Source organism: Hyla sarda, chromosome 7 (genome assembly GCF_029499605.1).
Source record: "Hyla sarda isolate aHylSar1 chromosome 7, aHylSar1.hap1, whole genome shotgun sequence".
NCBI lineage: Eukaryota > Metazoa > Chordata > Amphibia > Anura > Hylidae > Hyla > Hyla sarda.
This window is the reverse complement of record NC_079195.1, coordinates 124,240,580-124,252,070: the sequence shown is the minus strand read 5'-3', so window position 1 is coordinate 124,252,070 and position 11,491 is coordinate 124,240,580. Positions and strand designations below refer to the sequence as shown.

Genomic DNA, 11,491 nt, shown 5'->3' with positions numbered 1-11,491 from the left:
AATCATAAAGTCCACAATGTGTTAATATAGAAATATGAGAATATCTTAACATTTTAAGGGCTAAATATACTGATCTTTCCAATGCTTATCCTGTGGCCTCCTTTCTTTATTGTTTCTAGAAATATATGAAGATACAAAATGTATTAAAATGTGTTAAAATTACATCCAGATATGAATTTTTATAAAATAGATGACAATTCATAGTCCCTATTAAGGCCTCTAGGTTCAAGGGTGGACAGCCTGTGAATCCAGAAGGCCTCCTTTCTACGCAATAAATTCTTGATATTCCCTCCTCTCCTGGGACGTAATACCTGATCAATTACTTGAAAGCGTAACTGTGACACATTGTGGCCCATTTTCTCAAAATGGTGGGGGATTGGATAAAGCAAATCTTTACATCTAAAAATACAGCTAAAAACTTCACAGCGCAAAAAATTAGCCCTCATACCGCCCTGTACGAGAAAAAATAAAAAAGTTATAGGGGTCAGAAGATGACAAGATGACAAAAGCCTCTGTCCCCAAGGGGTTAAGGACATTACATCAAAGTTGGATCAGCCTGTAGTGTTGTTTTCCACTTTGATTTTGTGTGTGACTCCATATCCAGACCTCCATGGGTTGATAAATTTGTCAGCACATTCAACTATGTAAAGACAAAAGTTTTTAATATGATTAGTTCATTCATTCAGATCTAGGATGTGTTATCTTAGTGTTGCTTTTATTTTTTTGAGCAGTGTAGATATGTATTTATATATGTGTGTGTATGTCTTTTTTTGGCATAAGCCTAAACATTTCCCCCATTCTGAGTCTAGTTTTGTTGTTGTTCTTTTACATAAAAATTCAGCAATGCATATGCTTTTTTATATATATATATATATATATATATATATATATATATATATATATATAAATATATCTATATATTTATATATATGTGTGTGTGTGCTTTTGTGAATGTTGTACCTTTTACAGTCTGATAAAAGACAATACAGACTTTAATCAGGACTTATCTCTAGAAATAACATTGATTTAGATGCCCACTGACCTGTTAATCAAAGGGAAGCCTCCCAGATTGAGAAATCTGAATGAGAAAGCAATAGATTTGTTTCAATGCAGGATGCCCCAGTAGGGAGTTCCAGGCTATTCAAAGACTGCAGAGAAAGGAAGAGAAAACTTACAGGCAAAATATGTAGCGTGGTAATGGTGATTTGTTTGGCAGCAGGAGTTTGCTGAGACCCTGACAGGAGTCTTGTCAGAGTCTAAAGGGAGGCTTTTTTAGCTGAATAGTCTAAATGAGCCTGTAATGAAGGGAAGCCAGCGCTCTGTGCTTGCTCGGCGCTGTTCAGGACCATGGTCAGTGGTGCATTTCCTAGCATTGTCTACATCAATCTTGACTCTGACATTAACTACTGTGGGTTTCAGCCTTAAATAATATAAGCGTAAAATTCACTCATTGGTTTGTTCCATAGAGAACTTTATGAAAATGCTGGGCCAATCTGTTACTTTTTATACCCTCCAGTTGAACTTTTCTATTGAATTGCAAGCTAATTAAAGCCATTTTAATTCTCATAAAAAGAGAGGTGCATACTATTTCAGACTTGTTGCATGCTTTAAATCAATTTAACTCCATAGAACTCATGATATATCTCGAAAAAGCAAACCACTTTAAAATTCTCTTATAGACGGCTATGTGTTCACACATTTTTTTAGGAAACTTTCCAATACTTTCATGTAAATTATACAGTATTCCATAGATTAGAATTAGTTGTAGGCACAGTAATTTTATTTGACATAAATGTAAAGGAAAAAAGTCATAATTTAATTTTAAATGTATGGCTTATAACATTATTATTACTATCACCATGCTGCGGCTGATGTTTTATCTACTAAGTGGACCTGACGAAGGCACTGGTCCAGTGCCAAGACACATTGCTGATTAAAATACAAATACAGTACAGATTTTAGATACTTTTTTAAATATCAGCAATGCTATTTAATCTACATTTTCCTGAATACTGGATACTATTCAAATGGTGGTGAGATATTAACTTGATTGCAGGAGCTGCTGCTGACCCCCTACCAGTACTAGTTTTGTTTACCAGGGTTTGTCCTTGCCTTTAAATCACATGACCTTAATATCATATATATTACCCAATTTCTCCCTGCGCTCAGGAACAGCTGCACAATGAGGCACCATATATTTTTCTATTTTAGCTATACTTCTGTAGCACATTGGCAGTTAACTTCCGAGGTCACATTTTATCCTGCTGGTTACCACTGTATTAAAGATTTAAATTAAGCACGTACCCATCTTATAATTGTAAACATTAATTAACATTTAATTACATATGAAGCAACAACTGCCTAGAAATAACTGAGCAGGTGTAAAGAACTAGAAGACTGGAATGTGTTTTACCATGTCCTGTAGTGCATTTTATTCTCCAATGAGGAGGAGTTGGACTGGCCCACCAGAGTACCAAAGGATCCTTTGGCTCAGGCTCTGACGCAGTAATGGAAGCCAGAGGCCACACATTGTTGGTAATATTTTATGTGCATGCAATAATAATTACAAAGTTCATGATGCAATGGACATGTTCTTTATTGATAAAGAGTGGGCCCAGAGAATTGTTTCTTTTCATGTACCTATGGAATCCGTATGTTACATTGCATTCAGCATGGTTAAAAATGTTGAAAAACATTGATGGTGGCCATGTAACCATCCATTAAGGCAAGAAAATTTGGGATTTCTAAAATAAAGATTGATGGTTAAGTTGCCAAACATCTGTTAAAATAGTGCAATTGTTTTTGCAAAAGCTTGGAGAAAATTAAATGAACCCCTCACTGTAAAAACTTTATAGAAAACTTTGTGCCCCCTTTTGTCCTCCAGTTATCGTGTTAACCTTATGAGAACTATGATGTATACTATGAATTTAATGCCTTTATGAGAGTTTATGTGTTCTGGTCTGTTGGTAAAATGCATTTTGGCTGTATTTGATTTTTTTACTGAGTTGTCCTGGAAAACTACAATTTTACTTTGCCAGCATGTTAATGGTTCATGCATGAAGCTAAATGCACTGGATTTCAGAACTGATAGAATGTAAAAAAAAAAATAAAAAGACAAATGCTGCTATACAGTCACGCTCCAAATTTGATTGCAAATCTATTACAAATGAGCATGCGATTTATGCATTTGGTGACTCTTAGGGATATAGGACTAGTAAATCATTAGCAGGGCTAACCTAGACCATTAGTAACTGAGTGACAGTGAACAATCCTTGAAGACTCACATTTGATCTGTTTGTGTGGATATGTTGAACATCGTACATTGAAGTGCCAAATTTCTTTTGTTTTACAAATTGCTTCAATAGCATCCTTTTGCTCCATTAAATGAATTCAACTGCCAATTATTAGCATAACAATAGCTGTTTGGCACATAAGGATCTCTTTGTCATCAAGACACATTGCAATGGGGGCAGTGAGAGAATGCCTCTCTTTGGAAGCCACAGTGAAAGGAAGATGATATAAATCTAACTACTACAAATTGATTGTGTGGAAGCTTGATCTGCATTCACATTAGCATTCCAGTCCAATGTTCACCCTTGGTGCACAGAACAACCAGATTTGTGCTATAAAGAGTTTACTACTCCTTGCTGAATGATTAAGAATGTGAAGTTCTAAACATTGGCCATTATTGCTGAACTATTTAATGCTAAAAAAACTGGACTGTATCTTACAAAGACAGAGTAAAAAGTTCCAAAAGGCCAATAGTGTTAAACTATAATAAAGTGTCTCTAATAGAGATAATATTATAAAAAAGAATGATAAGCGGGGGAAAGGATTAAGAACTGGAAAGAAAGAATTAACAAATTAAAAGAGCAAAGGAAGAAAACAGGGAGAGAAAAGTGGGGTAGTGTATTAGATAGGATAAAGAAATGAGTGTTCAGGGGACTAGTAACAGAGGGACAGAGATGAGTTAGCAGCATAGCAATATAGAACCATAGCTGACTGGAGAGAAAAAAAGAATGGAGGACGAGAGAAAGAAAAAACAGATAATTCTATCACATTTCAATATATAATATTAATAGATGTAAGTGCTTACAGCTTTGTAGGGCAACTAACAAAAATTACATTATAATCCATGTATTGTTCTTTAAATCGTACATTATTTTCTTTGTAAATATGTCATTCATCAGTTTTCGCAATTGTGCCGTATCAGAATCCTGACTGTTCTATACACTGGGTCTTTCTAAATGTCCAGGTGAGAAAGGTCTAGAATTTGACAGGTGTGGGACAAAATGCATACCCTGTGGCACTGCTCTAAATGAAAGCACCTACTAAGAGAACATTAATTTTTCCTTTCTAGATTAAATCTTAAGAAGTCAAATACCCCACCTGTTTTCTTCCTTCATCTACCACGACTGTAATTAATGTGACAATTACCTTTTATCCATTCAGCCTTCCAGGTGATAACTTAAGTATGCCACTGTATTTGCCATGTGCCAACTACAGAGTCAAAATTATTAACTCTTTGTAAAATGCAACATTATAGTAACGTGTGTGTATGTATGTATGTATATATATATATATATATATATATATATGCATACATACATACACCTGTGTATACATAAGAAGAGGTAGATAAAAACAGCTTTTCATTGCTGCTGAATATTTTATTGTAATGATACAATTACTCAACATGGTGCAAAAATATACCTGTACACTATATATTTATATTTAATCAATACAATTAATAAATACACATGATTACAAAATATATAATTTAAACATAGAAAATAGCTGGAAATCAATATTCATAGAAGCCCATTACAGAATAAGCTTTAAAAATCAATATTACAATATACACAATGGCAAATTAAGTGTTGTTTTTTTAAGAGCTAATAAAGATACTGTTTTTCCTTTCCAAGAAAAGTGCAAAAAATATTTCCAACATAAGGTTACAAGAGAAGGAAAAGCAAGACTTAAAGGAATTAAAGCATTTACAATGAAAAGAGACACATAAATATACAATACAATGGGATTGCAAAGGGGATGGGATTCACTTATGTCTCTGCTACAGTAAGCTGGCCATTCAGAAAAGTGAATGTGAGCAGAGGGACACTAGAACAAGTCATATGAACTCTGAAAAAGTATCAGTGTATCTCAGGCATGAACTGGATTGAGAAGTAAAATCATCCATGTCTGTGGGGCTATTGCTGCTGCTCTTTGATCCTGGAGAATAGAGAGAGTCCCAGTCACTGGAGGAACTGCAGCTACTATTTGGACTAGTGAGATCCACCATTAAGCATGTCTTAGATAACTTTTCAAATGAGTCTGTCATACCCTGTTGTGCCATGCTAAGTAGGCTATGGTCAGCAATCTGCAGAGTCTCAGACAAAGCCCAGATGTAATTGTGAGCAAACCTCAGGGTTTCAATCTTGGTCAGCTTTGCATCATCTGGAAAGGTAGGTAGAACACTCCTCAAGGCATCCAATGCTGAGTTGAGGTTGTGCATTCGGTTCCTTTCTCTATCATTAGCTTTTGTCCTGCGATTCTTTTTTTGTTTAATGATTGTTACTTCATTCTTGACTTGTGATCTTCTTCTCCCTTTTTGCCTTTTTCTCTGCAACTCCCTGGAGTCAGAAAGGGGAATTTTTTCTCCCACTAAACAACCTTCACTCCCAGCTGAGGGGGCTGGAGAACAGGGCAGTGAAAGAGAATGGCCCTCCTCATCAGAAACATCATAGTAGAGGTATCTCTCACTTCTGCTATGGCTATTCTCTGTTTTTGAAGACATTCTGAAAAAATGCAACAAGAAATATGTGTAAGTTTTGTAGTAAACTTTGAAAATCTCACAAATTTATACATATAAAATTTATCACATCATTTTTACGGTATGATTCTTTATATAAAAGATTAAACAAACATATTTGTAGAAAATGGCTTAAGACTATATGATACAAATAATGTAGAAATTTACAAAACTGGAAATGCAAAACAAAAAAACATACCTTGTTGACTTTCAGGCAGAATTGCTGTATTAGATAAATGAAAGCAGGTAGAAGACACCAGGCAATGTGGGGTGTTTTTCTGTCCTGGACCTCTAGGTCTTATATGTAAGAGGAGCTTCAGTGGAAGGATGTGTGAAGGGTGTGCAACAGGCACATGACTAGCTCCCAGGCATATATATACCATTGTGAAACAATGCAGATCAATACAAAGTGTGCCCCCCTGGCACACTTTATCTTATCAGTCTTGCATGAAGTGTGCCGGGCTCATTACAACCTGGGAAGTGGCCAATCAGAATCATCAATGACACGCGAGCCTCCCCACTGCCAGACACAGCTGGAATCCCAACAAAGGGCCAAGTGGGAGGGAGAGCAATGAACCCCCACCCCTCCATAAATGATCCTTACACTTAATATGTACATGCATCTAGTAGCTGCCCATTTAGCTGTGTGGTATCAAGGAGGGGGGAAAAAGGATTAACCTAAGAGTGAACTTTTGTAGCTCCACTTTGCACAATTGGGACAGAGTTTTGGAACAATTGCCCTTAAATACATATAACATGTTTAATCCATGGGGAACCTCTATACACTATGGATAATGCACAATGACATAAATAATATACCTAACATACTTATATTTTTAAAAACCGTTTGTGAATATAAACACGCCTTTGCTTTACATAAAGAATAGGATTATTTGTTAAGAGTAAACTTTACTTCTTTAAATATTTTTAAAGGGATATAAGGTAGTCCTGATATTATGAGGAGTAATGTCTAAATAAACTGATTACTCCTCATTATTATTAGTATTATTATTTTAAATGTACTACAGACATATTTTTGAAAGAAAGTCAGAACAGTCATGTTTCTTACAGTCATTTGTCATATTGATTGTAACACAATGTATCCAATCTGAGATCTGATCTTTGTTTGATTTTCCATAAACAGTCTAGAAATTGTTACATGGAAATTGTCACATTTTTTTTGCATAAATTTATGACAATAGAAAGTTTTAAGAGTGAAGTTGATAACCACCTACCAGTGCCCTTTACACAACACACTTCAGTAAAATATACTAAGTGTAAAACCTATGAGTACAAAAGGCCATGCAAATATCTGTTAATTTAAATTGATGCAAGGCACTTAAAATATTAATCTCCTATATAAAAAAAAACACCTAATAAACCAAGATGGGAACACATGCCTCATTATGCAAATACATTTTCCACTAAAATCTAAGAAGTGGAATGGCTTGACTTCTGTCAGCCCATTTTTCCACAATTTTTATAGTCCAGTTCAGTGGCTAGGGATACATTGCCTATGAAACACAGAGTTTTCAGTTTTATAAGTAGGGATACCTGACAACCAGTCTCAGAGTACTCAAGTTGTCAGATCAAGACTGAATTGCCACATAACCGAGAGCAGCAAGGCAGACATAGCCAATGGCCCAAATTTAACAATCTGTCTGAAATTTGTTTGGGTTTCAGATGGATTGATAATTCTGAGTTAATGTCTTTTGTTTATAATATTATGTGCAGTTTATTTTAAATAGGGGGAGAACTATTCTTACTTTCATTATTACTTGGTAACTAACTTCAACCCTCAACAAACAGACACTCATGCTTTCCCTCATGTCCCACCCAAACACGTGGTAAAATAAGCATGTGCTCTAAATCTACTTTATCTGAAGTACCGTATATTGTTTCAGGGCTTTTTTGAATGGTGCAATACCCATAACCCTATGCCAGTCCAGTTTAATGGCATTTAAAGGCATCCCAAATGCCATTCTGTGTGTGTAAAAAAAACAGCTTTGGCATTTATTAATTTAAGCCAATTTTATACCATGCAATGAACTCATCATTAGATTAGATTACTCCTTAATTAAAATACCCACAATCTATGTTTTACATTTATATCAAAGAATGGAGCTGAATACTATTTCCAATGAGTTCAGTTAGTAATCCTAGGTCCAAAACAGGTTAGTCTGTTTAGTGTAGGGAGCTCACCTTGTGGAAGTGGATGTACTAAATTTGATCAAATAATGTGAACCTCCCATTTTTAAGTATAGTATATATAGCAATAATTTAAATTAAAACGTGGACATGAGACTGCAAACCTTTTTTGTCTAAGACAATGCCTTTTCATATGCCCTATTAGAAGCTCATACTGGTTGCAGACAAGACCAGTACATGTTTTACATTATTAGGCTTAATTTGAATTGCTGGCATCAAATTCTTAATTTTCCCTAAAGGAGGTCTCTGCAGGAGAAATGTATGTTTAGTCTTCATGAGACAACCGTCAGTCTTTATAAGACATCTTTAATTTAACTGCACCAATAAAAATGTAATCACCGTTGTGCCCTAGAGTGCCCAACAACTAGGTCAGGTGACCATGTGCTCTGAATTTCTTTATTTTAACTTTGTCTAGCTTACAATAGTTAAGTGACTAATTCTAGCAGTGTGACACCCTATGGTTGTTGTTTTTGCCCACTGAGCAGTTTTTTTTAATCTAGCCTCATGTCCAACATATATGTTGTCTCCCCCGCCCCACTCTGTGTTGTCCACAGACTGCCATCTTTCCATTATGCCTTAAAATTATTAACATTTTATACAGTTTTCACTGACATTTCTTTAGTTCACGGCACCAAGACTAACTACAAAACAAGACTACATTTCATTTTCCAATCTTCTGACTTGAAATTTAGTGGTGCGAAAGGTGCCACAGTTGAGGCTTATACGTTGTGATTAAAGCAAAACATGTATGCGCAAAATTAACTCCTTAACGACGAAGGACGTATATTTACGTCCTACGCCGGCTCCCCCGATATGCGGTGACCCCGCATCATATGGGGTCGGTCCTGGCGGCCATCAACGGCCGGGACCCGTGGCTAATACAGGACATCACTGATCGCGGTGATGCCCTATATTAACCCTTCAGATGCGGCGATCAAAGCTAACCGCCGCATCTGAAGCGAAAGTGAAAGTATCCCGGCTGCTTGGGCTGTTTGGGACCACCGCGGTGAAATCGCAGCGTCCTGAACAGCTTACAGGACATCGGGAGGGACCTTACATGCCTCCTCGGTGTCCGATCAGCGAATGACTGCTCCGTGCCTGAGATCCAGGCAGGAGCAGTCAAGCGCCGATAACACTGATCACAGGCGTGTTAATACACGCCAGTGATCTGTGTAAAAGATCAGTGTGTGCAGTGTTATAGGTCCCTATGGGGGCTATAACATTGCAAAAAAATAGTTAAAAAAAAGTGTTAATAAAGATCATTTAACCCCTTCCCTAATAAAAGTTTGAATCACCCCCCTTTTCCCATTAAAAAATAAAACAGTGTAAATAAAATTAAACATATGTGGTATAGCTGCGTGCGTAAATGTGAGAACTATAAAAATATATCATTAATTAAACCGTACGGTCAATGGCGTACACGTAAAAAAAATTCTAAAGTCCAAAAAAGCATATTTTTGATCACTTTTTATACCATTAAAAAATGAATAAAAATTGATCAAAAAGTCAGATCAAAACAAAGATGAAACCGGTAAAATTTCAGATCACTGTGCAAAAAATGAGCCCTCATACCGCCCTGTACATGAAAAAATAATAAAACGTTTTAGGGGTCAGAAGAGGACATTTTTAAACGTATAAATTTTCTTGCATGTAGTTATGATTTTTTTCCAGAAGTACAACAAAATTAAACCTGTATAAGTAGGGTACCATTTTAACCGTATGGACCTACAGAATAATGATAAGGTGTCATTTTTACCGATATATGCACTGCGTAGAAACGGAAGCCCCCAAAAATTACAAAATGGTGTTTTTTTTTTCGATTTTGTCGCACAATTATTTTCTTTTCTGTTTCGCTGTGGATTTTTGGGTAAAATGACTAATGTCACTGCAAAGTAGAATTGGAGTTGCAAAAAATAAGCCATAATATGGATTTTTAGGTGGAAAATTGAAAGGGTTATGATTTTTAAAAGGTAAGGAGGAAAAACAAAAATGCAAAAACTGGAAAACCCTGCGTCCTTAACCGCTTGAGGACCACGGATGTATGAGTACGTCCCTGCGCCCTGGGTCTTAAGGACCAGGGACGTACTCATACATCCCAGCGAATTTCGCATCCCGCCACGCGCCGGTCGAGTTGCGAAACCGGACGCCTGCTGAAATCTTTCAGCAGGTGTCCGAGGCAAACGCCGAGGGGGGTCCTGAGACCCCCCCCCCCCCATGTCGGCGATAGCAGAAAATCGCATGTCAATTCAGACATGCAATTTTCTGCTATTCCGGGCTGATCGGGTCTATGGTGACCTGATCAGCCCGGAAAATAGTGATGATCTTGACAGCCTAGATCATCTTGCAGGGTAGGAGCGAGGTCGCAGTGCTGCGATCTCCTCCTATCCCCTGCCATTGGTCAGAACTGATTCTGACCAATGGCAGAGCAGGACAGTGGGTTGCCATGGCAACCCCCTGTTCTGCCCACCCCTGGATGTCGCTGGGAACATGGGGAGAAGATGGAGGTCGGTACCTGCAGGAGAAGATGCCTGGGAACAGCTGATTGTCGCTGCAGACTGCTGGATCCTGGCTCAGGTAGAGAAGCGACGTTGGGGGGGGGGGGGAATGAAAGTGAAAGTAATGTGATCTTTACTGGGGCAACCACTAGGAAGGCCAAGCTGCAACTCCCAGCATGCCCAGACAGCCAAAGGCTGTCTGGGCATGCTGGGAGTTGTAGTTTTGCAACATCTGGGGGATCACAGTTTGGGTACCACTGTTACAGTGGTGCCCAAACTGTAGCCCTCCAGATGTTGCCAAACTACAACTCTCAGCATGCCTAGACTGCCCAGGTATGCTGGGAGTTGTAGTTCTGTAACATCTGTCCCTTCAGATTTTGCAATTTTCATGACATTTTTGAAAACTGCTGCTCTACTTTGATGCCCTCTAATTTTTTCAAAAAGTAAAAATATGTCCATTTTATGATGCCAACATAAAATAGACATATTGTATTTGTGAATAAAAATAAAATTTATTTGGAATATCAATTTTACTTACAAGCAGAGAGCTTCAAAGTTAGAAAAATGCTAAATTTTAAAAATTTTCATGAAATTTGGGGATTTTTCACCAAAAATAGATTGAAGTAATGACGAAAACTGACCACCAAAATAAAGTAGAATATGTCACGAAAAAACGATATCAGAATATTTGGTAAAAGCGTTTTAGAGATATTAATTCTTAAAGTGACAGTGGTCAGATGTGCAAAAAACGCTCTGGTCCTACAGGGAAAATTGGCCTGGTCCTTAAGGGGTTAAAGATCTACAGGATAACCCAACAAATATCTGTTTGCCTACTTTCAAGGTTCCACAGTTCTTTTATGAATTATGGATAATGAGGGGTTACTTTGGCCACTATATCTTATTTTCCATACTTTGAATCCTCATTATTGCAGCATATTGCAGATGTGGCGAGTCCCAAGCTCACTGTGGTATTCCTTAG

General features: G+C 37.1%; 1 protein-coding gene across 1 annotated transcript; it reads right to left on the bottom strand.

Moving 5' to 3' along the window:
• Window positions 1–4,935: 4,935 nt before the first annotated feature.
• On the bottom strand, window positions 4,936–5,794 carry NEUROG3 (neurogenin 3). Its single transcript, XM_056530688.1, has one exon. The coding sequence runs from the start codon at window positions 5,792–5,794 to the stop codon at window positions 5,129–5,131; it is 666 nt and encodes a 221-aa protein (XP_056386663.1). The 3' UTR covers window positions 4,936–5,128.
• Between the last annotated feature and the right edge of the window lie 5,697 nt (window positions 5,795–11,491).

Coding starts and splice junctions, on each gene's coding strand:
- NEUROG3 (XM_056530688.1), bottom strand. CDS start 5,794: ATGTCTTCAAAAACAGAGAATAGCCATAGCAGAAGTGAGAGATACCTC.